At 44.6% G+C, this 27,995-nt stretch overlaps 1 protein-coding gene across 4 annotated transcripts in view; it reads left to right on the top strand.

Moving 5' to 3' along the window:
• Positions 1–22,297, top strand: part of KCNK10 (potassium two pore domain channel subfamily K member 10) — a 130,878-nt gene extending 108,581 nt beyond the window's left edge. For all 4 annotated transcript variants that reach the window (XM_046647069.1, XM_046647070.1, XM_046647068.1 and 1 more), the window contains exons 5-7: positions 14,134–14,320; positions 18,397–18,539; positions 20,434–22,297. In XM_046647069.1, the coding sequence (XP_046503025.1) occupies positions 14,134–14,320; positions 18,397–18,539; positions 20,434–21,054 (951 nt within the window). In that variant the 3' untranslated portion in view covers positions 21,055–22,297. The remainder of the gene's footprint in view (positions 1–14,133; positions 14,321–18,396; positions 18,540–20,433) is intronic.
• Positions 22,298–27,995: the final 5,698 nt, after the last annotated feature.

Genomic DNA, 27,995 nt, shown 5'->3' with positions numbered 1-27,995 from the left:
ATTAGAATTGTGTTTTGAGGAAGGAATAGGAGTTTGACAAGCATTAAAAGTGGAAGAACATCCTGGCAGATGGGCCAGCATTTAAAAAGGTGCAAAAGCATGGAATGGTGCTGTATTTGGGCACCCATGAACGTCCAGTCCCTTTAGAGAGTAAGCTGCAAAAAATAACTGGTATTATGGACAAGATGGGGAGGGATGGCAAGTGCTTGCCAACAGCGGGCCTCCCTAGCAATTTCACTCAGGAAGGAGGTGGCTGTGTTCTGTAGGAGGAGGAGGTGGCACGGGCAGCAAGCAGGCAGGATGCAATTACTGAGTTGGAACAAGGCCACATCCTCACAGCTTCCACTGCCACCTCTGGCAAATGTCCCTGGGATTCTGAAGGCTCAGACAGGGCCCATCTCTCTTACTTTACTGTGGGGAGTATTTACTCCTCCTTCTCTTTTCTAGTTGTCCCTCAAGGGCGTAGTCGTCACCCTTTCCCAAAAGAAAGGAAGATGAACTATGATTTTCAAGGGCATCGTGTGCTTTCTCGAGGGAACCACTGCAGCGTCGTGAGCATGTTCGTTGTCTCTCTCTTGCTCTTTCTCCTCCTTATCCCTTTCCCTCGCGTCCTCTCTCACCTCTCCTCCTTTTCCTTCATTACAAAGAGAATACATGGTCATTGTAGAGACTTTGGAAAACATAGAAGAGGACAAAGAAGGAAAAAAACCACGTGAAAATCCATCCCCCCAAGAGATCCACCCTTAACATGTTGATAATTGTACTTCTGAGTCTTTTCTTTGCATCCATATGTAGCCCAATGCCTGCTGCTCCACTGGCACTGCAGCATGTCCTTCCCCAATTCCACCTTCCAAGGTCTCCTGCCCTCTAGTCTCTGCAGGGGTTGTCATTCAAGTTTGCCCGTGTCTGTCCTGGTCACAGGCTGTGTCTTCTCTATCAACTCCTTCTGGATTGCCAACCTCTGTTCTAACCACCGACCTCTCACGGCAATGCTGCTGGTCTCCTCCTGCAGGTGGCAGGAGACCCCTCTGCCTGTGTTGTGGTTGCCATTGCTCTGCTGGTGACGGGAGGAGGCTGGTACCGCTCTCCCCATGAGTCTCCATCCCAGGATACAGCTCCACAGCACAGCTGAAACTAGCTGTAATTTTTAACAAGACTTTTCTGAAGATTTAGGAATGTCAGAGAGATATTTCCAAAGCAGTTAAATCACATCTAGTTACAGTTCTAGTTGATCTTGGATCCCAGAATTATAGGCCTGTCATTGCAGGACTCCGTGGGGCTGTGTCCCTTGTTCCTGATCTGTCTCCAAGTGGCCGAAGCCAGCTTACCCTGACCTCCAGAAGAGGCAGTTGCAGGCAGGCAGCTTAGCTGAATCAAAAGAAACCAACTATAGTTAATTTAGTTAATTTAAGCAGAAAAGGAAGTTTTTATAAAGGATCTTGGATAGCTACCAAATCCCTGGGGTGACTGGAGACTCCAACTTGGAAGGTACCCACCCAAGAACAATGACCCAAACCATGCCACAGAACTGGTCCTGGAAGAAGCCACTGCTGTGTCTGCCTGACACAGACAGCAGCTGGCCCTGCTGACCCCACTGATTCTGGGCCCTGGATGCTGCTGCTAGAACCACTCTTGTGACTGCCCCTGGAACAGGATACAACACCATCATTGTGGCTACCAGTCCCGGAATGGATTACACATGGTCCCTGCTTCTTTATATGACACCATGGAAGCTCCCAACTGATGCTCTTCAATTCCGTCTTGATTGGGAGCAAGGTTCCCCCTCTATGTCTCCACCCCATTTAGTGTCCGAGTCCCTCACTCCCTGTGGAGGACACTTAAGAGGATCCAGGACTCCTGAGAGGTGGGCTGTGCACAGATGGTGAAGGAATTGATGCCTATGCTATAGGAGGGCTCTGCTTCTAAGCCCTTCCTCTCTGTCCTCTGGTCCTGCAGACTAGAGGTTCTGCTAATTCTACTTGGAAGATGCCTGGCAGACTCAATCTCTTCTACCCTTCCTTCCTCTCCAGACTGAATGGCCATTCTGCCTTCTCTGTCCACATCCCCAGCTGAGGCTTATCTAGTCTCTGGGAGAGGAAAAAGTGGTTCTGCAAGCATACCTCTGAGAATCTTCACCTTGTACTTCAGAATAGCCTTTGAAATACCAGAGAGAGAAAAGAGGGGCAGAAAAACACACAGAAAACCATCAGGTGAATACTTCATGATCCACTCCGTCACATCTGCTGCACTTGTATCTGGTTCAAAGTCTGACTTGCGTCTTTATGGTTAGGGGAGCATGGGTTGCATCCTTGTGACAATACATTGGGGAGACTGGGAAAATGAGTAGCTGACATTCTTCAGCTCTGCACTAGGAGGAGGTCTCTGACTTTCACCAAACCAAACTAGGGGCTTCAGATGATGGGCAGACAAAAGGAATGACCAGTGTCCTCTACCGTGGTCCTGCCTTGTGACCTCATTTGCTTAATTCCATCACCCTATGATGATAGGGTGGTGCAGTCAGCCTTAAACATTATCATTGATGGTCACGAACAGTACATTGCAGGTTGAGCATCACCAGGGTTGGTCAAATTCCATTTTTCAATCTTTTTTCAACATGAGGAGAATATCAGGAGACCTGGATGTCTATTTTTGTTGTTTTTGGGGGTCTCTGTTTCTGGTCCTTTGTGGAGAACTGTTCAAATAAGAGCATGCATATCTCTGCTAAACACTTTACAGGAACAAAGTAATCTAAAACTATATTGAAAAGAGAATACTTTTCTAAAGAGAGTATTATCTGCGGAGATGCAACTTCAACTTAAGTTTGCATCTCTGTTACTTTATCTACTATTTACTACTTTACCTTGTGGAGCACGTGGTGCCTACGCTTGCTGTCATCTGCACAGATAAACAGCCTAGTCATTTCATGAAAGATGAAAGTGTACTTTAGTCATTACATTAAGCTCCATTAAAGAGTTTGTATATAACTTTAATTCCTTTAAAAGGAAAAAATGTACCAATTAACTAACAATGGGGACATTTATTATGTGTGTTCAGTAATCCAAACAAGCTTCTGTCTGGTCATTCTAATCAAATCCACATTCTGGTGAAATCCATTCTAATCAAATTAAAGGACAATGCTACTCTTTAATAATCGTGGATGAATGACAGGTGAGTGAACATAGATGAATGATATATGCATTTATTTGCCCACAACTCGTGCACACTTGAAACCTGGAACTTCCCTGGGGCATTTGTATAAAACTTGAGTAAGATACAAAGAGGACAAGTCTATCAGGCTGTCAAGATCCCCACCTTGGATGATTCTGCTGTGAGGCCGTCAGTGAAAACTTTGCCAGGAGCAGGGGCTGGTCCGGTGGCACAGTGGTTAAGTGCACATGTTCTGCTTTGGCAGCCCGGGGTTCACCAGTTAGGATCCCAGATGCAGACATGGCACCCCTTGGCAAGCCATGCTGTGGTAGGCATCCCACATATAAAATAGAGGAAGATGGGCACGGATGTTAGCTCAGGGCCAGTCTTCCTCAGAAAAAAGAGGAGGATTGGCAGATGTTAGCTCAGGGCTAATCTTCCTCCGGAAAAAAAGAAACAAAAAAAAAGACAAAATTTTGCCTGGAGCAGAAAACAGCCAGTGTGCATCAAGTCCAAGTTCATTGGCATCTCCTTGGCCTCCTTGTCGGGTAACACTGGTCCAGCACCAGGCTTTGAATCATTTGCAGCAACTTCTTTTATTATAGTGGGGACTTTGGGGGGATCTTGAGGTGTGGGCAACATACATGGGGGAATGTGGCAGGCAAACAGTGTCATGAGGTCCCCCTGTTCTATTCTCTCACTCTGTGAGTGAGTTCTTTTCCTGTCAGAGCATGTCTCTCAAGCTGTGGTTATACATTTGCTTGTGTAATTGTTCCATGTCTGTCTTGCCCCCACCAGCTCTGTGAGGCTGGGGGCCATTCTGTTTTGCTCACCAGTGAATTTAGCTCAGTAACTGACAGAGAGTAGGTACCCAATAAATATTTATTGAACGAAAGGATAGAAAATTTATAGAACTCAGCTTCATTCACAGCTTGGAAAATATTCTGCTAAAGAAATTTTCTCAGTTCTGGATGTTTCTGTCAGCTTCCCTCAGTGCAGGGCTTCCCACTTTAGGATTTATTTCTGACTGACTTTCTACAAAGGTGTGTTCCATTCTTATTTAAACTTCTCTGTTCTCAGTCTAACTAGAAAGTTCATGCATATCTCTTTCTCTCTTCTCTCCGTTGTCATTCTATCTCCAAAATAATTTGACCCGAGCCCAGCTGGGAGGCCTTCTTATACCTCCGGGAAAATTCTAGACCCCTCAAACCATTGTTCCATCCGTGCGTTCTATTCCTCAAAGTCTTTTTCTCAATTGTGTTCATCCTTCTTGAAGACTTTTTACATTTTTCTTGCTTCTCTTTGCCTTTTTCTTTCCTAGTTCACACATCTTTTCCCTATGATTTTTTTTAATGCTTCTTTCATTATTTATAGTTTTATATGGACAAGCATCCCCATGTGCTTTCATTAAAAAGCATTTGTGTAAAAAGAAAGAAAGAAAGAAGGAAAGAAAGTGTGTAACTATTGGAGAGGGAGTTGCTTACCATTTTCCCAATAAAACCCAGGAATTTTTACAGATTTTGACTCAGTAATAGCCAGGTGATTTTTAGGTATTGACCTAAATCTGGGTGATCTTGGGGGCTTTCTTCAAATCTTCTAAAAAGCAAGATAAATATGGCTACAGGAAATGCACACTCGTTTGTCACTTACCTTGATTCCTGGGCATGTAGACAGTCATTCCAGGCAGCCCACCAGAAGCTCTCAGATGTCCTCTCTGGGCTACTCATACCTGAGAATGGAGGGGGAGCATATGAAAGCTTTCTTCTCTCTCCCACTCTTCCTGGGTACTCTTGGATGCTGGTTCCAGTGAATAGCGACATGGCTAGGAGTTGGCCAGGAAGGACGAGAAAGAGTAAAGTGCTCCTTGATCATCCACAGTGGGACAAGTGAGTGTTTTACTTTGCCTAGTGTGTTAGGCGGCTGCATTATGGCCATTGCTCACCACCTCTACCCCTACCCACTTTCCCTGACAGCCCCTTTGCAAGGATCTTTTCCCTCCTAGACAGCTCCAGCCAGGGCCAGGCCTCCCTTAATGACTTTCCAAATTCTTTATCTTCTTTTAGGAGAGCACTCTCAGCAGGAGGCCCGCTGAATCTCTTTCTTTTCTGCTGTTGTTACACGTGTCCCTTCCTGGTGAGGGGACCCAATCTAAAGAAGAGAGCTTGCCTTCCATTGAGGAGAATTTGCCCCATAATATGTGATCTGACCTCTTTCTCCCCTTCATAGTGGAATAATTATTGAGCTATCACTAAAATAAAAAACCACGGTGCCAGGAGGGCTGGAAGGAGGAGAGTTGGGGGTTTGAAGGAGCCTCATAAATAGCATCCCCTCTTTCTCACCCAAGGTATGAACCAATTGAGAAATAAGAGAGAGGAGATGACAGATTGAAGCCTAATATATTGCTCTTTTCCCTCAACACTGGAGAACATGGCTTATATCTGTGGGAAAATGGGTTTCCTAATTCAAGCCCAGAATTAGACAGGAGATCAGAAGGGGTGCTTCTTGAGGGCGACTTACTCCCAAAAGGAGGAGGAGAGGAAGAGGCCCAGTCCTCAGTTCCCGGGTCAGAGTAAGAGGCAAGAGAGAGGCCATGTGTGTTACAGCGGGTGGGGCTCCCGGCACAAGGAAAGAAGCCTCAGGGGCAGGAAGGAACATTTGTCCTATTCAGGGGATATTGTCCCGTAACTATTGTGGATTGCTGGGCTAGTGAACTATGACCTTGAACCCTTGTTACCCAGGGGAGGGAGAAGAGTGAGTCTACCTTTCAGCTGCCTATGGCATTGTTACCGTAGCATTATTATTGTCTACTTGTATGTATGATGGTGGGGAGTGCATTGGTGGGGGTACAGTGTTCATTGTGCTGCTGAAATCGGGGTAAAATAAATTTAGAATTTGGATGAGTGAGCAGCTGTGCGGGACATCTACCAGAATTGCCAGGAGTTATTCTCTTGATACGGTTCATCAGGAGGTGTCCCTACCCTCTTCTTTCCACGGGTCTGCCTTTCACATCTTAACTAAAGAGAAGGACTATTCTTCAGCCAGTGTTACATCAGGGTGTTTCCAATTGGTGTGATTGCTTATGCTTTGTTCCAGTTTCTGGGACATAGTTTCTGAATGCTTAGCTAGCAAAGATCCAAGATCATCCATTACACTTGGCACACTTTGGTATTCCACATACCAGGGCTACAAGAACATTCCTTTTTTCTCTCCGAGGTGATATTTTTAATCAGTGGGATGTCATTAGGTACTAAACTTCGCCTTCAATAGCTGGACCAGGGCTGGACACCATGGACAGTGCCACAAACACTGTTCTCAGCCAAAGACTCAGATGTTCCGACCCTGCCCCCTTCAACCCCCGCCCACTAGACTTTCTGTGTTTGAGGAAGGAACTTTTTCTTTCTTTTCTTTTTTTAAACTGTTGTGTCCTTTGCAACTAGAACAGCCCCTGACATCTAAATGGTTCTTAATAATTATGTGCTGAATGAATTAACTGGTTGAATTCTGAATGCAGAATCTTGTGTTCCAATAGAGTATTATCTGCAAATGTTAAAAACCACTGATTTTTAGAACAGAAAACTTTCAAAGATTTTAATTAAAGAGTTCCTGGGGCAGAACAGCTGAGAATTTTTTTTATTTGTGGATTTAAACTTTTCTCCATCCTAGGTGCACCTAGGTTGCCCTTTCAGTGATAAAAACAATTTAATTATATATACCAAAAGCTTTTTCAAAAACTACGTGATGGTATCAGCAAAGCACTGAATTGGCCAATAATCTGTTTGATGCTGCAGCACGGCTCAGAGTCAGATGCTAGATACGACTTTTTTTTTTTTGTATAGATATGATCCATTTGTGTATTCAGCTTTTGAGTAGGACATTTTCCATGGGCTCCATGGAGATATTACTGCAAGATTCTCGCTAATGTGTGTTTACAGTATCTGTGCCATGGAGATTATAGGCAAACGCTGTTTAAAAGCTCTCCTCCTCGTTTATAGAATTGCTGGTGCTACATGGCTATTTGCTGTGATCTTCAAACTATGAGTTAGAACTGGACTTTTCAAAAGAAATCTTTGTGGAAAACATAATAACATCAGAAAATAAAGTCAATTCTTTTGTGAGGCAGTTCCTATTATCTTTCCATTTTGAGAAATTATTCTCAGTTCGATTATATTACCATGGTGATGTGTTTGCATTTCAGCAAAACCAAACGCAACCATAAACTGGAGCTCTGCCCGTCTTAACTCCTGGCCGAGGATGTTTATTGCAGTATCTTTATTATTGAATAAAATCTCCAACGTCCTGGCTTAGACTCACAGCAAAGAAACAGAGACACACCAATCTGGATTGCTAATCTCAGAATTCTAATAAATCACATGAGAGTGAACAGGAGAACAGGCATTAGGGAGGGGGAGACATCAAGTAAAGAAATAGCCCACAAATGAGTAGAAATATACTTGCTCTCTAGAATAAGATTGTGGAAGTAAACAAACACAGGCAAGGCATTAGCCTTAGTGAGAATTGGAGGTGTGGCTTACCCTGCTGAGGTCTGAAACACGTAAACACCTCCCGAATTGTCGGCATACACGTCCCTCTCCCGAAGGATCGCTCTTAAAGCTGGCTCCCCCGCCTCCTGTTTATGAAGCTTATTTTGCTCTTTGGAATCATTGCACATATAATTTGGACCACTAAATGAACTCTACAGGAACTGGGTTTTGAGTTCTTCAAAAATTCCTGCAGTTAGTGCCAATCGGACTGGGAGATAGTTTTGCATAATACTATTTGCATAAGGAGAAGAAAGAATGCAGCCTCTATTCCAATTAACAGTGTGTGAAAACAAGATTTGGACAGATATACACAACTATCCTTCACTTCTGCCCAAATATGATATCAAACCGTCCCTTCCCAGAGAACAATTTTGTTAGCCGAAGAACACATGACCTCAGTCAGATCTGGGCTCTCACAAAGCTTTTTGCTAGCTGCTCTGCTTACTGGTAAATAAGCAATGTGATTTTGCCTAGCAACCCCCCCATGCAAACACAGCTTGAATCTGTAAGTGGTGGGGGAGGTGGGAGGGGGTGCAAGGAAAGCAAGGTCCTGCCTCTCAGGGTCCCTCTGCAGCTGGTTCCTGACATCGCACACATTATCTGCAATGCTTCGCAGTTTCAGAAGGATGATGAAAAACTAGGGGCAAATTAATTGAAAGGCAAGTAAGAAAGCTTCCAAGATGTTGAGCTGAGACTGTTTGAGAGCTCAATCCGGGCTCAGCCTGGAAGAACCAAGGAAGCCAGAAGACTTTTTTCTTATTGAAAATGAGATAATTATATGAGATAATGTATCCAGGAAGGGACAATCAACAGTGACCTCCTGAAGCTAAACAAAGATTATCTTAAGCCAGACATGAGGAAACATTCCTCAATAGCAAAGGCCAGTTAAATCTGGGACTGTCCACATCTAAGGAAAGATTTGAACTTTTACATAAAAAATGAGAGTTAACAGTCATTGAGCACTTAGCAGGCACACACTTATTTAATCTTCCAAACAAACTTGTGAGGTAGATTCTCTTATCTCCACTTTATGGAGGAAGAAACTCATGAGCTGAGAAACTTACCTGAGGTCAATCAGCTATTCAGCAGTGGGGGTGGATGTGTCTCAGGCACATCCCTGGACTCCAAGTTCTTTTTTTTATTGTGGTAACATTGGTTTATAACATTACATAAATTTCATTATATTTCAATTCCTGTGTAGATTACATCATGTCCACCACCCAAAGACTAATTACAATCCATCCCCACACATGTGCCTAATCACCCCTTCCACTCTCCTCCCTCCCCACTTCCCCTCTGGTAACCACCAATCCAATCTCTGTTGCTATGTGTTTGTCATTGTTTTTAATCTTTCACTTATGAGTGAGATCATATGGTATTCGACTTTCTCCCTCTGACTTATTTCACTTAGCATAATACCATCAAGGTCCATCCATGTTGTCACAAATGGCAAGATTTCATCTTTTTCTATGGCTGAATAGTATTCCATTGTGTATATGTACCACATCTTCCTTATCCATTTGTCCCTTGATGGGCACCCAGTTTACTTCCAAGTCTTGGCTGTTGTGAATAATGCTGCAATGAACACAGGTGTGCGTGTATCTTTATGCAGTCATGTCATCATGTTCTTTGGATAAATACCCAGCAGCGGAATAGCTGGATCGGATGGTAGTTCAATTCTTTATTTTCTGAGCATACTCCATACTGTTTTCCATAGTGGCTGCACCAGTTTGCACTCCCACCAGCAGTGTATGAGGGTTCCCTTCTCTCCACATCCTCTCCAACACTTTTTTTTTTCCTGTCTTGTTAAGTGAGGTGATATCTCATTGTAGTTTTGATTTGCATTTCCCTGATAGTTAATGATGTTGAACATCCTTTCATGTGCCTGTTGGCCATCTGTATATCTTCCTTGGAGAAGTATCTGCTCAGATCTTGTGCCCATTTTTTAATTGGGTTGTTAGTCTTTTTGTTGTTGAGATGTATGAGTTCTTTATACATATATTTTGGATATTAACCCCTTATCAGATATGTGGTTTGCAAATATCTTCTCCACTTGTTAGGTTGTCTTTTCGTCTTGTTGATGGTTTCCTTTGATGTGCAGAAGCTTTTTAGTTTGATGTAGTCCCGTTTGTTTATTATTTCTGTTGTTTCTCTTGCCCGGTCAGACATGGTACTTGAAAATATGCTGCTAAGACCGATGTCGAACAGCCTACTGCCTATGTTTTCTTCTAGAAGTTTCATGGTTTCAGGTCTTACCTTCCAGTCTTTAATCCGTTTCGAGTTAATTTTTGTGTGTGGTATAAGATAATGGTCTACTTTCATTCTTTTGCATGTAGCTGCCCAGTTTTCCCAACACCGTTTATTGAAGAGACTTTCCTTTCTCTGTTGTATATTCTTGGTTTCCTTGTTGAAAATTAGCTGTCCATAGATGTATGGGTTATTTCTGGGCTCTTGATTCTGTTCCATTGATCTTTGTCTCTGTTTTTGTGCCAGTATCATGCTGTTTGGGTTACTATAGCTTTGTGATATATTTTTAAATCAAGGAGTGTGATACTTCCAGCTTTGTTCTTTGTTCTCAGGATTCCTTTGGCTATTCAGAGTCTTTTGTTGTTCCATGGTCTCCAAGTTCCTAACACCATTTTACAGTAGTTGTGAACAATTGCAGGGCTAATGGGGATAAGAAGCTCAAAGACCACTGGATGACATATAAGATAGTTTTTGGTTCCATCTTGAAATCTACAGTTTAAAATGTTCAATTAAGGCAACTGTTGTTTTTTTTTAAGTATCTAGGGGGCAGCAAAAACATGGGTATCCAGAATAACAGATATTGCTAAAACTTTACACCCACACTTCTTCCTTTTATAGTGCAGTACGCGTATACAGATTTTCATACACCTACACACATACAAGACGCTTGATTTCTTAAGTCCCTGAAATACCCCAATGATTAAATTCTCTAAACATTCTCCGAGCATCACCCTAGGATGTCTGGGTGTGTCTGGGTTGTCTGGGGACACACTGGTTGGCTTGGGCAGTGAGCAGTGGTGAAATGTTTACCTTGCTGATAAACTCTCCCACAGGCAATGCAATTAAGACACCACGATCTAGCCTTTGTTGCACACCTCGGTCTCTGCCACCAAACAAATCTCATCCTTCTCTTCTGCCCACCTCCTGGAGCCTGGGAATGTCTCCAGCTTCCTATGTACACACAGCCCTCGTTTGCCAACCTCAACCTCATTTAGATTGCAATTGCATTCACATCCTAATTTATGACTTAAGTGTCTCACAAACATTTAATTCACTTTAATTTCATTATGCATTTGAGGAGGACGATTTATAGAGGGGGAAAATGATGTTTCCATTGCCAGCAATTAGATTAGCTTAATGATCTATGGTAAAATCTCCTTTTGGGCTTTGGATTTTTGTACAAGTCTGCAAACAAAACTAGGCTAATAATAAGTTCCTGGATTCTCAGAGGGGCTCAACTGCCCCCACAAAGTCCTTCTCTAATATCCAATATGGAAATTCATGAAATGGGGAAAGCACTCCCTCTGGTTCTTAGATAATTTATCTTGTCACAATACTTTCATTTGTGAGAAAAAAATACTGGTATTTTCAAATGCAGTTTTCAAAGATGTCAATAGTTATTTTTTAAGATTGCTTTTTGGTAGAGATGGAAGGGGACTATATAAGAGCATGGATCAAATTATTTTTCCCTGTTCCCACTTTATGTGCTTTATATGCTCACAGGAGTTAGAGCACATGACCCCTTTTCATAAAGAAGAGTTGTATTTCTTTAGCTTTTCCTGTGAATGTTTAGGGAACATATTGATCCAGGAACTGGAGTGTAAATAGTTCTGATTTAGATTTGTGCAAATAAATATTATCCTCTGTAACTCTTCTTATTCATTTAATTGCCTACTCCATTTTGCCCTATTGAACACACCTGGGACTCCGGGCCCCCGTCAGGTAGAACTGAATGGTGTGGAGGCATCGTCACAGAGGAGAGCGACCTTTTTCTCTTTTTCAGCTCTCTTGTCCCTTGGAGATTTCCACTGAAAAGGCAGCACTGATGTTTCTCCCCACAAATCATGGAGGAAGAGAGGGATGGGAGGACGGGAAACAGAACCATACCCAACCTTCCTCTCTGAGACCTAGTCATTTCCTTACTACACTCTCATGGTTGAGCCAAGGGGTTGACCTTAGAAGGATCTCTCTGGACCCATTTCTGTCCTGAGAAACCTGGCCAAAGTGTCACTGCTGTGACTGAAGCTTGGGAATTCCTGGACAGATGGCCCAGTGACACTTTTTATTCTCAAGTCTTCCTTCCTAGAGGGGAAGCAGGATGGCCCATTCATCAGTGGGGCTAGTCTGGTTTCTTTTGTTTGGGGAGGACTCTGGCAACTTTGTTTGAGCTGGTGAATTGTTGCGTATCTTGAAAAGCTGTTTCTTTTTTTTAAAGATTTTATTTTTCCTTTTTCTCCCAAAGCCCCCTGGTACATAGTTGTGTATTTTTAGTTGTGGGTCCTTCTAGTTGTGGCATGTGGGATGCCGTCTCAGCGTGGCATGATGAGAGATGCCATGTCCATGTCCAGGATCCGAACCAGTGAAATCCGGGGCCACCAAAGCAGAGCACGGGGATTTAACCACTTGGCCACGGGGCCGGCCGCAAAAAGCTGTTTCTATAATTACGCACTGGACTGAGAGTTAATCACATTGGAATTCTAATCCCAGCTCTGCCCCTAATTAGCATCATCATTTCATGCAAGTCCCTTAACCCCTTTTGGCTTCTGTTTTTGCATCTGTAAATGAGGTATATGAATGCAAAGGTCTCTCTGCGCTCTGAGGTTCTCTGCCTTCTAATTTGCCAGAAGGCCATGACTAGAAAATGGATCATGTGGTTAGGATTTCCTATATCGATTGACCTAAATGTAATGTACTTTGTTGAAAATCAATCTAGGCAATGTAGAAAGGCCCATGCACTCTGATGGTAAAGGTATTTTTATGATAGTACATGATTTTGGTGGGATTCTGGTACTAGAGTCCCCCAATGACCGTCTCCAATGGCAAATCTGGGAGCTCTGAGAAGACCTTGAGGATTATTCAGCTTAGAGGCAATGCCGGTGTTGTCTTGAGTACATCAAGGGAAGTACCATTGATGCTTCCAGCCACCTCTAGACTCCATTGGCATGATTCCTTTGCCTTGGTATCAGTAGAATTCCTCTTCTAAATGCTCTTTTGCCTCTTAACTACTGACTCCTTCAGAAGCTGATGTGAGATGAAGCTCCGACCACCCATTTTAGACAGCGATCCTGTCCTTCTAACTCAGACCCCTGTCCTGTCTCTTGCAGGTAATACAGCCAACAAACATGATGACCACAGCAGCAGCTCAAACATGTGTATTTTAAAAGAAAAGTATGTTATAAATGTACAACCTCAGTAGGGGAGGAGGGTGAGGAAGCACACAGATGCTTGGCTAGAGTCTGTCTCAAATGAGGATGAGGGTGGCTATGTTTTTCTTTCCATTCAAACATTCTGGCTTGCCTCAGGTCAGCCATTTTTCCAGCATATTCCCTTCGACACAAGGGAAACTAGATGTAAATCCATCACCACCACTGTGGAAAGAGCTCAAACTCGTGCCCTCCTAATGGAGGGTCAGTAATCTGTTGTTGGTAATGCTGTTGAGTCGATTCTGATTCCTAGTGACCCTGTGTACAGCAGAGTGGAACCCTGCCCCATCTTTTTGTGCCATCCTGTCATCTTTCTGGTGCTATATCAGACAATGCTCTGCAGCTATTCATAGGGCTTTCACGGTCAGTTTTTTTTCAGAAATGAGTACCAGGTCCTTCTTAGTCTGACTTAGTCTGGAAGCTCCACTGAAACCTGTCCACCATGGGTGACCCTGCTGGTATTTGTAATACTGGTGGCAGAGCTTTCAGCATCACAGCAACATGCAGCCGCCACAGTATGACAACCGACAGACAGGTGGTGTGGTTCCCTGACTGGGAAGCAAACCCGGGCTGTGGCAGTGAGAGTGCTGAATCTTAACTCCTAGACCAACAGAGTCAATAATACCACATGAAAAATGGCAGCAAGCCCTTCTTGGGAAAGAATTATGTATGCGTTAGTGAGGAAGTTAGAATCAGCATTTGGGCTGCCGTCATGGAATCATGCAAAAGGCATTCAAGGCACAAGCTAAGTGGAGTTTCTTGACCTGAGGGTCCATAAACAAGCTTCTTAAGATCTGAGGACCACTTAGACCCCCTGAAAACTTCTATATGCATTTTCATAAGAAAGAGTCCACAGCATACATCAGATTCTCACAAAGCCACCCATGACCAAGGATTAAAAGCCACTGCCACAATACATTTTTTTCTGTACCTCTGTCTTCTGAATCCAGCATGATGAAGCTGACTTGCCTATCTTTCTCCTTTGCTGTTCCTAGAAAAAGCAAGTGAGTCAGACCAAGATCCGGGTCATCTCAACCATCCTCTTCATCTTGGCCGGCTGCATTGTATTTGTGACGATCCCTGCTGTCATTTTCAAATACATCGAGGGGTGGACGGCCCTGGAGTCCATTTACTTTGTGGTGGTCACTCTCACTACGGTGGGCTTTGGTGATTTTGTGGCAGGTAAGCTCCCTGGGCATCGCAGTCACCAGGGCTTTCGTAGGGAAAACGTTCTGTTGGTATTGCTTTTCAAAACCACGAGAGAAGATGTTGTGGGAGAAGCAAATGAGAAAGACTCAGCATCACCTCTGCTGTCCGTGGGCTCATTTCAGACCTGTAGACCTCTGCCGTGTAAACAGCAGCAGGCTTCTGCCGTGAGAGGAAGCCAGCCTGTCTCCCCCCAGGATGCTTATTGCCCTTATCGTCATATGCATTATGCATGAGTGAAATGAATTTCTCATTGAATTTTGGACTTCTGAATTGTATTAAGCCTCCTTGAATCAATCGGTAAAGGCTGTTAGCAAGTGGCAAATATGAACTCTGGAGAGATTAGCATAGAGCTTAGCGTGCCTTCACCTGCAGGTTAAGCCTCCTGATGCAGAGGGAAGAGCCATTGTTTCTGCAAAAGTTGTCCTGAGCATGCCCAGATGTGAGACTAACGACTTAGTTGACTATTAGGAGCTGAGAATTGCCCTGAGGGGATGTAATACTATAATGGATTCTGCATGAATGTTTATAGAAACAATAGCCTTCATCGTAAAAATAAATGCCAATGAGCTGTATTTAAGGAAGCAAAAGAAAACCACCAGCAAATTCATCTAAGGACAAGGAGCTTGAAAACGAAATGAGATCTGGCTTCTTACGTTGTACCACTTTCCCAGAGTGTATTAGGGAGGCAGAAATAAAAGAAGGAGGCCATTCTTCTCTTTCCTAATGGGATAATTCTAGGTGGTCAGATAATTGATCATTTTTTACTCCGAGAAGGGAACACTGGGATCAAACAGTTCTATCAGAAGTTCGAAATGTTCTGTGGGGTGTGTGTGCGTGTGTCTTTGACCTTGACCAATTTCTGGTTAAGCAACAGCCTGGGCATTTACAGGCTGAGCTCCCAGACTGACTGTCTATTTGGTGCATAATCCCGGCAGTGCCTTGGTTTCCCCATGGATTACAGTGCCCCTAAGGAGGAAAGGGATGTCGTCTCTGGGAATCTGGTAAACAGGAAATTGAGGGGATGTTGAAGTCTTGTCAATAGGAGCATGGATGCCTCCATGTTAATTATATAATATAGATAATCTGCAGAGTGGTTTTATAGCTGTTTCAAGTGGGTGGATGAAGACTGAAGTCCACTTTGTAGAAATAGTAGTTTTTAATTTTTTTCTTCTTTTTTATTGGCTAAGGACTAAGCATTGCAAAATCAAAGTGGTTAAAAATTATTTATAAAAAGCCTGGGGTCTGGGGCCCCGCCAATCTCCTCTTATGCACAGTGCTCAACCATTGTGCAGTTCCTCAACTCGGGGGGAGAAGTCATATGATGTCATCTGATTAGAGGCTTGGGACTCTGGAGGGAAACCACAGAGAAACTGACAAAAGTCAGAAGAACACTTGTCTGGTTAGTTCCTTAGCCTTGTCTGTAGCTGGTCTGGGGGAATACTCAGTTGAACTTCCAATGGAAGGTAAATGCGTGTAATGGCAGTTGGAGCTTAGAACGATTCTGCAGACGTCTTTAAGTTCCCCTGAAGCAAAATTTGCACTGGGTTGTGCTTCAGAGAGCTCTGTGCTCATACTGCGCAGTCTGGAGGACTACCTTTTATAGGACTCCTGTGACCAACCCTGCTCCCTAACCAGTTACTCAGTTCACTCTGTCAGTCTGTTACTCTTGGGCGCAAATAGTAGAGCCCTGGGAATATGAAATTAAAAACAATTATTTATGATTTTATTATTTATTCTTATTAGTCACCACGGACTGTGAGCACTTAGCACAAACTGGCATTTGACCTACTATCTTTACTTTCCTAGTAAGGGCGTGACCTCCACAGTCACAGGCATGCCACTGGGTTTTGTTTTGTTTTTTTTTTGAGGAAGATTAGCCCTGAGCTAACTGCTGCCAATCCTCCTCTTTTTGCTGAGGAAGACTGGCCCTGAGCTAACATCGGTGCCCATCTTCCTCTACTTTATACATAGGACGCCTACCGCAGCATGGCTTGCCAAGTGGTGCCATGTCTGCACCCAGGATCCGAACCAGCGAACCCCAGGCCACCAAAGCGGAACGTGCGCACTTAACCGCTGCACCATCAGGCCGGCCCCGGCATGCCACTGTTTTAATTCCCTTTCTTACTGCTGATTAACACAGACGTATTTCCTTTGTCCTGAGGTCTTTGTAATTCATGGTGCTGACTGCAATTAGACCAGGCCCTTCTAAGCTCCAGTTTCTAGAGCTTACATAGACCCATCTGAAGCACGCATGCCTTAAAAGACTGGAAGTTTATCACAACCTTTTTGGCAATACTCTTAAGAGCGGTAGGGAAGGATGACTGATCCTTTAAAAAGATACATTAACAAGAGTTGATGGTTGCTGTGATTTGATAGAGCATTAACTCTACTAGAAGTATAATGGGAACATTGATCACCATGCAGGATTAAGTGCTGCTTTGTTTTGTAGCTCATTCATTTTAGGACAGACTAACAACGTTACAGCATTTCCCGACCCTGACTGGGAACACACATGGAACTCTGAATTGTAGATGAGCAGCTGCTAGAGGAACACGCAGAAGGGTGTTTATTGCGTTGTCCGCTAGCGCACCCTAGTGACAATCTTTCTTGGGTGGTGGCTCACTACAGTAAATATTTACTCTCAGATAGCCCTGAGGGAGAAAGCTGCAGAGTTCTCTGGCCTAGTGCAGAAACGAAATCAACCTCAAAACCACTTATGTTGCAGGAACTCCAATAGAATCCTAGAGAAAGCTGCGGGGGAGGGTTACCTAAAAGGGAAAAACAAAGCAGCTAAACCAAACCCCGGGGGCTTGCCACAGAGCCCTTTAGCAATGTTTGGAATTCTAATGAAGAAATTGCAGTAGCTGTTGAGACCTCCTGGGCTGCAGTGCAAAGCAGGTTTGGTGCAGTGAGAAGAGCCACAGGCCACAGTGCCTGCCCAGCTGCCTTTGGGAGGTATTATTGATACCGTAAGAGCTCAGGATGGATTCAGTGGTGTCAGATGAGGTTACAACCACGACCCAGTGGGAAAGTCTAGTAACCATTCATCATGTGATACCATAATTACCAATACATCGCTAATGCCGGTTGTCTTCTAGACATGGCCACCTGCCTGTTTCATTGGGCAACAGAATCTTGCAGAGCGAGAGCAAGGCTGACATCCATTATTTCATGGAGCTCCCTCACTTCTTTAGGAGAGTGAGCTGGGCTTGGAACCTATTTTGCATGGCTACGTTTGGCAGCGCCTGTAGGAGGGCTAGAATAAATAGGCTAATTATTTGGAATAAATGACTGGTCTTTTCAGTGGAACAGCCAGTCAATGCAATCAGGCAACTGGCCAATTTAGTTTGATGGATTTTTATTGTAACCCCTCTTTATAAAATAAAGGGATTGGACTAGCTGGCCTTGGAGGTCCCTTTTAGTTCTAGCATGGTGATTCTAATTACTCAGTCTAATTGACCCTTTGGATTAGCATCATGTAAACACCATCCCTCAGTTAGCATTAAATCACTGTTGCTTGGATCAGAATCTAAGGAATGCTGTTAAGTCTAATTTTACTTCCACACATCCACTCAACTCCTGGTAAACGCATGTGTGCTTAAGGAGGAAAGGGTTCCAAGAAGTCCAAACCATTTGAGATTATTTAATGATATTTTATTAAATTCAAAGAAGTTTAAGAAAAAATTGACAGCTGGGCCTGATTTGTTGTCCTCTAGCTCCGCTCGTTCATTATCAAGCTCTGGTTGAGAATGGGCGGATCAAATTGGCCACTAACACTCTTCTGTTAGGGGTATTACCCGTATGTTACGGGTATGACCCGTCAGTGGTCAAGAATCAAAGGAAGTTAAGCCACAAGTCAGGCTCCTCTAAGGAAGGGACACATCTTTTCCTTGCCCTCCCACCCCGGTCACCTCTTGTATACAGCAGGCCTAAGAGCTGAGTGTTAGATTGTGATGGGGTGACATCTCCGCTGCATGGACTGGAATGTGTTTGCTCTGCCAAGACCGTGTGCTAGATCCCTGGCTAAAGTAACGTTTGGTTGTTTTCAGGGGGAAACGCTGGCATCAATTACCGGGAGTGGTATAAGCCCCTAGTGTGGTTTTGGATCCTTGTTGGCCTTGCCTACTTTGCAGCTGTCCTCAGTATGATCGGAGATTGGCTACGGGTTCTATCCAAAAAGACAAAGGAAGAGGTAGGACCCCTTCCAGATTCTGTGAATGCTCCTGAGATCAAATTAGCTCGTGTCAAGAATTTCCCATCTCTGTTCTATGGGCTAGCGCATTGCTTACTAAATGGAGGGCTCGTAAAGCTTCCTTGTTCTGAATCATCACCTAAAAGCCGAGGGAGATGGAATAGCAGTTATTTCTGGATCCTTTTCTGGTGGGTGAGATAATCTGGTGGTGACTCACTCACCAGCCCACAGATCCTGGAAAGACTAGTAAATAACAACTTACTTTAAAAAACGAAAACGAAAAGAGAAAGAAAAAATCCAGAAATAGTCAGCCGAGGGAGACTGCGCTTGAGGGAGATGTGTAATTGCCTCTTAACAGAAAATCTGTGGGAGAGGCTTAGAGAATTCATAGAAAGCCCAGGAGCGCCAGCCTGTCCTGCAGGTCTCGGGATCTGCATGGAATGCCGTTAACGCCATGACTCTTTCCCGACTCTGTGTGAGACTGAAGTCATTGAATGGTGGCTGGCCCTCGGGATGTGAACTCAAGGCGTCCCTTTCACTTATGTCCCCTCTGGTTGTCAGATTTGTAAATACAAATATATCCCTGTGGCCAGGGGCATGCAGCCTTTACTCCCTCTTAGAAAGGTGCATGAAAACCTATACAAAGGCAAGAAAAGGCACAAGAAGGTGGATTTTGTGATTTAAAAGAAAAGTCCATGTAGTTCTCCTAAGAAGAGAGGAAAACAGATAAGAAAGGAGAGAAAGGGAAGGGGAAGGAAAGAGCCAAGGAAAGGAAGGGAGATGAAACCCAAAGAAACAGCATGAGGGACAGCCTCTTTAAGGGCGACTGTTCACTTCCCAGAATACCATCATTCCATATGGGAGGCCCCGGGAGAGACAGTTCTCCTATCGTTCCTGGGCCCACATGTTCATTTTCCTGGCTTACGTAAACACTGGCAATGCAATCTCCAGTCTGATTCCCCAGGTAGCTAACTGACCTGCCGTAAAAAGCAACCATAACAAAAGAGACAACATAAATATTGAGTGTCCTCAATGCGAAAATCAGAGTTATGCATCTGTGTAGGAAAGCATAAGGCTTGTACTGTCTGCCCTGCTGAAGAAGAGCCTGGAAATTTGCTACTGATCCTCATGCACAACTTCACTTTCAGGAAGTATGTTCCATGGGCTTTGGCAGAACATGTCCCCTTCTTGCACCCTGACCAGAGAAATTTGGTTACCAGGTGCCCTAAAGGGTCTTCTTAAACCAGGGCAAGCCCAATAGCACAGGACCATCGCATGGCCCAGATACAGGGTGACCAACAGTCCCAGTTTGCCCAGGACTGAGGGTGTACCTAGGACACAGGACTTGTCCCGACTAACGGGGACAGGTTGGTCACCTTACCCAAATAGAGGCATTGGACGGACAGAGAAGGACCTGCTGAGCATCTGCTTTGTGCCCAGGACCAAGCTAGCATGTCTTTCTCTCACATAACAGTAAAAACTGTGTGTGTGAGACATGATCACTCCAGTTATACTGGAGGAGTGAGGCCATACAATTAAAAGAGGGGTGGACGTAGAACTGGAACCCAGGCCTGTCCAACTCCAAATATTGCTCTCTCTCCCAGAATGCCGTCCGCCTCCCATTCAGTCACCATCTCCAAATCTCAGGCTTCCATTGGGTTCTCCAGCACATGTGCCTCCTGAGCCATATCAGTCACCAGCCAATTTGAGATGGGTATTTAGGCGGCAGGAAAGACTAGGGCAGAAGCAGGATTTTACGCCTCCCCCTGGGTGTATGTTCCACCCTCTCCTGGCCTCCACTGAGCCAACCTTCCCATCGGGACACCCGAGGGCTGGGGGATCTGAGATGAAGAGGAGTCCCTCAGTCTGTTGTTGCTCTCTGTCCCTCTGCCAGGTCGGGGAAATCAAGGCCCACGCGGCCGAGTGGAAGGCCAATGTGACAGCTGAGTTCCGGGAGACGCGGCGGCGGCTCAGTGTGGAGATCCACGACAAGCTGCAGCGGGCGGCAACCATCCGCAGCATGGAGCGCCGGCGCCTGGGCCTGGACCAGCGGGCCCACTCGCTGGACATGCTTTCTCCTGAGAAGCGCTCTGTCTTTGCTGCGCTGGACACGGGCCGCTTCAAGGCCTCCTCCCAGGAGAGCATCAACAACCGGCCCAACAACCTGCGCCTTAAGGGGTCAGAGCAGCTGAACAAACATGGGCAGGGAGCCTCTGAGGATAACATCATCAACAAGTTTGGGTCCACCTCCAAACTCACCAAGAGGAAAAACAAGGACCTCAAAAAGACCTTGCCCGAGGACGTTCAGAAGATCTACAAGACCTTCCGGAATTACTCCCTGGATGAAGAGAAGAAAGAGGAGGAGACGGAAAAGATGTGTAACTCGGACCATTCCAGTACTGCAATGTTGACTGACTGCATCCAGCAGCAGGCCGGCATAGAGAACGGAATGGTCCCCAGCGACACCAAAGACAGGGAACTCGAGAACAACGCATTACTTGAAGACAGAAACTAAATCTTAAGGACATTGGACTTGTTGAAGCGCTTGTGTTTTTTATATTCACCCTGAGACACGTGCCTTAAACAGACTTCTCGTTAGTCCGAAATTACATAGCATCGAAGAATATATTTCACTGTGCCATAAACAACTCAGAAAGCTTGCTCTGCCAAAAGAAATCAAAGAACAAGGACTTCACTTCCGATAGTGACCGCAGGACACCGAGGGAGCATTTGCACACATAGGAGGTCATACCCGCAAATGTTAAGGGCATGTCCATGGTGATGCTGTGCCCCTGTGCAGTACCGCCTTGGCATGGCGCGTAGAAAAGGGCAGCTATTCCTTAGACCAGCCTTCTGAAAGGAGCAGGTGTGTCTCTTAAATGGAGTCTCATTTCCTGAACCTGCCGTTAGTGATATGTGCACACACAGAAGGGGAGTGGATTGGGGGTGAACCTGGTACCTGTGACAAGGGTTGGAGTTGACATTGTGGCATGAACTCTGAGCTTGAATTTTGATACAAACCATTCAGTGCACACCTAGTCTTTCTAAGCTCCAAATGAATGTCCCTGGGACCCAAGAGCACCTGGAATCTGTTGGAAGCAGATCAGAGCACACGTATTAAAAGGTGCACTTGCTTTCCTCATTACAAAAGAAAAAAAAATCACAAACACATCACACTGTGGCTATCACCTTAACCAATGACAGAGGCCGACTGAATTTTGTCTTTCTCACGGGGGTAGGTAGTCCAAACGAACTTGGAGGCGTTGGTCAAAACTCAGTCTCCACTGCTGCATGGTTACAGGCAAAAATCATGCATTTTCCTCAGTGGGTGCAATGTGAAAAATAAACTGGTTTTGAAATGTTCATGTTCACTTTTCTAGTGGAACTTCAGTTATAACTTGTTTTGATAAGAGGGGAAAAAAATACCAAAACTATTGCCTTGCATGATGCCAGTGGCTTGCTGTTCTGTCTAGCTGATGCTAAATTTTTATAAAAATAGACATCTTGCATGTCTGACACATACCAAGGAGGACCGTGGCATCATTCCATCTCAGGGCTTTTTGTCCCTTTGGGTGTCTTAGGGTAGACATAGTTACGAGATCCAACCTTGCTATCTTCAAACAAAAGGAAAATTAATCCCTCAACCAACCCTTGTACAATGAAGATTGAATTGTTTTAATTGCTTGCAGCTTAAGTGCCATTAATACCATTTACAAAATAATACTTAAAAGAAGTATCTAAAATATTTCACTTTTATGTTTGGGTGTCCCTTTATTTTGAAAGCATCCCTTCCTTTTCCTTGCTTGTTCGCATCTGCTGCTCTCTACAATTGGAACACCAATGTGATTGATTGTTGGAAGGCAAACAATATTCAACATGTGGTAATCATGATTGTTCCATGAGGTTAGAACATCTAGTGAAGGAAAGTGGGGGAATGGCCGCTCGCAGGTTTTGAGAGGAAGATTTTAAATGGATTTTTATTAGGGAGGGAAAACTATGGATTAGGCCAGCCACCCTGGGCCTCAGCCTTTTTCATAATTGGCTGCCCATTGACCTGACTCAAACTTAGCTCTCGGGGCTCCCCACTGAAGTATCTGCAACACCAGGACATTGCTGGTTAGGGGCCTTCCAGGCTCAAGTGCCACCTTTTGGGGATTTCATATGACTAATACACAGAGTGGATTTATCACAAGATCAAAGGGCTAGCAGAGGCTTCTAGAAACCATCTAATGCTTTCTGACTTCCAGGGGAAATGACGCCCACTGCATCCTTGACCACTGGTACCATAGCAGACCTCTTCCTGCTCATTTCCCAAAAATGCACAGCTCTTGCCTGAACACATGCAAACTGCCCACCCGCCTCCGCCTCCCCAACTTTTAGGCTCTAGTTAAAGTTCTGGCATTGCTTTTGGGAAGGAGCCAAATAAGAATCAACTTTGATAAGACCCTTCTTGTCCAAGGTAGGTTTGGGTTAACGCCTCCATTGGGCTGGAGCAGTGGCTCACTGGTGACATCCTGTGTCCACACAGTGATTAAAAGACACTTGGGAAACGAGGTTTATGCAGGTGTGGGTATTATTTCTTATGATGGGAACCATGCCAGCCTGACAAAATGTATTTTAAGAAATTGGTAGATAACTGGGACTTTCTCTCTGACAAGTTTAAAGCCTCCTGATTAGACTGTCCATGGATCTCATTCGTTTGGGTTTCTACCTTCTATCCCTGGGTACCTTGTTTATAGTAGTGTGTTAACATTCTAGACTCTACAGCCAAATCTGGAAAAGAGGCTTCCCTGTCGTTTATCCAGTGGCTTCCGTGGGCTGGGCACCTGGTTAGGCACTTTATGGGCATTCGCTCACAGAGACCTCAAGGCACTCTGCGGGAAGTGTTTGCAAACCCATTATACAGACGAGGACACAGAGGCTCGGGGAAGCTAAGTCAGTAACTTACCCAATGGCACACAGCAAGAAGGGGATACAGCTGGTGTTCAAAGCCTGTCTGACCAAAGCCTGCTTTCAACTTTGCTACGGTATCCGTGTTATGCACCCTTTTGAGTGTGTGTGTGTGTGTGTGTGCGTGTGCACGCATGTGTGTCTTTCTAGTTTTAGGGACACAGTGTACATAGGGGAGGCTCAAATCTCTACTGCTAAGAGAGTACAAGGTCTTTGTGTAAACAGGGCCTAAAGTGTCGGCCTTGCAGACACTTACTGGACATTATTTTGGTTTTTGGTTTGGGAATGCTGTATGTGGCACCCCTTCTGTACTGGTAGAAATGCCCTTTGAAAGCACTCTTTTGCACTTTACTTGCTTATCTTGCAGGAACTCCTCATATATCAGGAATAAAACAATTCAAAGCACTAGGCTGCACACTACCAAATGGGACAGGTGTTGGTGTGTGCATAGACGCTTCTCCGACTGAGTCAAATCACAGTAATTCGGAGGGATGGAAAATAGCCCTTGGCCAAGAGTGGGAAAATCTCCAATATAATCCATTCTCCAGGTACAGATGGGGCTAAGTCTCTGAGGAATACAATCACAGAAGAGTCCTCCCTCTGTGGAGATTGGTCTATTTAATATGTGGGCCGAGTGTTTCACAAACTGTACCGTACTCCCCACAGGAGAAGCTGAGAGGGAACAAGAGGTTGGAGTCCTCTCTGTGGGTACAAGCTAAGACATGGGGGTGGGGGGCAGTTGTTTAGAAGTTGCTTGAATGTTACCTTTATAATGCGGGGCCAAATAGTGCATAGAATTCACTTGGATAAGGCAAAGCTGCTATGAATTCTAAACATGCGTCAGCACAGCCCTGCCCTTCCAACCTGCACTCCCCGCTCCACTGTAAACCTGGAACAAACGTTTTGATTTTGCACACGGAAAGAGCACATGTTCAGAATCTTCAGTGGGTAGTGTCTTTTGCTTCTCCTGGTAGTTAGGTACTGACTTTTTCTTCCATAGCAGATCTGGAGGTTTACTGGTGAGAGCCAAGGGACAGTTTGGAGAGCCTGCAGCTCAGTACCCAGTCCTAGCCCAATAGTGACTCTAGGAATTTTTCACTTTTAGGGGAGGGCCTTAATGTGCGTATAGGTAGGGGTGCCCCTGGCCTAAAACTAAGTTGACTGGGACTGTTCGTCTGGGCTCCACCAGTCCCAGCCTGTGATCGTGGTGATATTAGTCCTGTTGCCTGCATCCCTGTTACGTCATCAGCATATCGTGGGAGTTGAACGCCGATAATCCTCAAGGTCCCTTTGAGTTCTGCAGTTCTTTGACCAAACATTCCCTGGTCCACGCATTAACTAAGTTGATTAAGAATGTTGTTAGCTGGATTTGTGAAGACTGCCTAATGGGCCGACTCATTTTCGGCTGAGATGAGAGCTTAGTCTCCTGCCCTTTGGGATTTGTTTTCTAGGTGATTGATGGAGACCAGATGTATTTGGGAACCTGGTGTCCAAATGAGGATCCTGCCCTTTGTAGGCTTACTCTATCCTTTACAGCACAGTGTCACTGGAGGGCTCATGCTGTGCGGGCATTTTTTGCATGGTGTTAGGACTATTTAAACAATTGTAAGCTGTTGCTATTTGCTGTCAATTGTAGCAAAGGTTCCCTTTGATTACTTCATGAATTCATATACCGTAGACACATATTTCTCACTCAGACGAACACACACACGCAGGAAATGCTGCTTTGAGTTCTGTGGGGACCATTCCATGTTGAAAGTCCTTCTTGTGCTAGAAATTAGCAAACCACCCCCTACCCTCCCTCTGAGATGATGTCATTTCCTGGCTGAATCAATGCTGCTCATCTCTTTGTATGCTTGGTTTTTGGGATTAGTGAGAATGTGGCCAGAATTAGGGTAGGACAGGTTTTTACTCAATAGATTGGGTAAGAATGTAGACCATCCAATGTGTACCATGGTTCCCAAACCACAGGAAAACAAACAAACATTAGAAAGCAGAGACTCTCTAAAAGAAAAGAGAAAAAAAGCCAGTATTGCATTTCATGTCTCTGCCTTCCACATCCCGCCAATGTTTCAAGTGGGGGTTATTCTTTGTCACTGTTAGGATGCAATTGTGTGCAAACACAGTGAGCAGGGGGAGCTTTCAGTGGTATAGTGTAAGAGCTAGTTAGTAATAGTCTTAAAAAATAAAAATGGTAACTCATTGAAACAAAGGTGACTGTAATTTGGCATTGTGAGTGCTGTTAATGTTGCGTATGGAAACTTTGGCGGTACAGCATGCTGATTACATGGCTGTAAATAAAGCCCTGCCCTCTGTCCTTGCACGATAAACCGCTGTGTTGTACTTCACCAACCCGCCCACAATCCGTGTAAACCTTAGTCCTCCCATGGCCGTCTCTAAGTCACCTGACATCAGCACAGTGGCATTGAGGAGAAATAAGAGGTGTCTCTGATTTTACTGAAAGTGATTATCATTTTCACAGGTGCCTAAGAGATTTGGAATCTGCTTTCTGTTCTCAGTTCTAAATTAAAAATCTCAAATAGTACCCTGTGCATTAAAAAAAAAAAATCCTTGAGAGGACTCCCACTCCATTGATGTAGCAGACCTGTGCCGCAGAGGATAACTGGACAACCTCTCCTTTTCCATCAGGGCACTGAGCTTGAAGGGAGAAAGTGCAGTGGCGCCTGGAAGCGATATGCAAACCAACCCACATGCCAGCCTCCAGCCTCTTCCCTCGTCCCAGAGTCACAGGCAGGAGATCCAGTGACCGCGACAATAAACCCATGTGTGGAGGTGTTTTACCTATTTTTCTCTCTGTAGGATTTTATGGTGCTTTAAAAAAAAAGGCATTTTACAGAAAATAATGCGGGGTGGGGGGAGGAGGGAATTTCGTAATGTTCTTAGGAAAAGTACAAAAGCAAATTTGCTTGTAACATTTCAATAAGCTGTGCTGCTATTGTCTTTATTTGATGATGTAATTTTTTTTTTCAACGACGGAGAAAATTGCAACAAAGACCTTCTGGAAGATCCAACCCAATGTCTCTTCTGTTTTCCTTTCTTTTGTGGGGTCAGGCGTGGTTCAGAGTGGCTGGGTTGGGAGCTATGCTCAGGATTACCAGTCTGCTGAGAACGGGCTTCTTGCCTGGCTTGGCACTCGCTCATACACATTCATAAGGGCAGAGCCTATGAAAACGCACTGTCTTGCAGGTGGAGAAACACACAGCAACCCAAGAAGAGAAGTCTTAAACAACCCAATACTCCTGCTACTCATTTTTAGTTTCACCTCCCTATTTTTCTCTCATCCCGATTGCGTGTTGCTGGCGGTTGGACAGCATGATGTCACAATTTCTAGGTGAAAGACTAAATTTGGACATTGTGACAAGTCTGCCAATATAAAATAAACAACTCCTTGGGTGCCAGCATTTCAAGCTCTGTTTGATTTTGCCCTCGCTCTGCGCCCACCAGCTGTGGGCTTGTCATAATGAGTAGAAATAAAATACTGACCGCTTTTGAGCACCTACTTTGTAGCAGGTATTCTGAAGGTGAAGACTTGGAGGCTCAGAGAGAATAAGAAACTTGCAATCCAGGTCAGTCAGCTCCAAACCTGAGTTTCTTCCACTGGATCATGACGCTGCATGGGACATATATTCTGAGCACTTTTCCAGTAAAAGTGATATGGTTCTTTCTGACTTGTCCACCCTGCCTCTCCCTTCCTATCTGTGAGATAGGTGTGCCATGATGTCACATGTGAATTCCTGGCTGTGGACTGAGCAAGGCTGAGTGGCCTACATGGTAGTTAAAGCCAAGAGCTTGGGAGGCTAACCCAACACGACTGCTGGTCATGGGCTGGACGGGGACAGATCTGACTCATATTTTTATTGTTTTCATGGGCCTGGCACGGTGCATGGCATATGGTAGGAACTCACAGTGATCTTTCTAAAATGCACATTGGTCTGTGGATCTCCTTGGACTTCAGGATAAAACCTGACAATGCTGGTCTGTCTTGCTCTGAGTGCATTTCTGCCTCACCAGCTTCTGCTACCACCACTCTGAATTCCTTGCAAGCTCCCTAAATGATCTTTGCTTTCTTCTTCAATCTCTAGGTCTTTGCATGTGAAAGTCCTCCTCAATTATGTGCTACCTCCCCATTCCACTACCACCCAACTCATTCAAGTTCTTCAGTACTGAGCTGAAGAGGCACTTCTGGGAAATCTTTCCTTACTCCTCCCCATCCCCTCAGAGTGAGTTAGCTGCCTTCAACACAGCTTGAGCACCCCTCAACTACGGCACTTGCTAGGCTGGATTTTAACTGCTGGTTTTCTTGTCTGTTTGATACAGATTATACACTCCCGAGGGCAGGAATTGTGCCTTTCATTTCCACTCCCAGCCCTAAGTACTGTACCTGATACAACATAGACACTCAAATTATTGGTGGAATAATTGTAATATCCTCATTGATAACACATTTGCATCCTTCAAGGAAGATTTAATTTATTTTCATGAATT

This window comes from Equus quagga, chromosome 20 (genome assembly GCF_021613505.1).
Source record: "Equus quagga isolate Etosha38 chromosome 20, UCLA_HA_Equagga_1.0, whole genome shotgun sequence".
Lineage (NCBI taxonomy): Eukaryota > Metazoa > Chordata > Mammalia > Perissodactyla > Equidae > Equus > Equus quagga.
The sequence above is the reverse complement of the archived record's forward strand: the minus strand, read 5'-3'. Positions and strand labels throughout refer to the sequence as shown.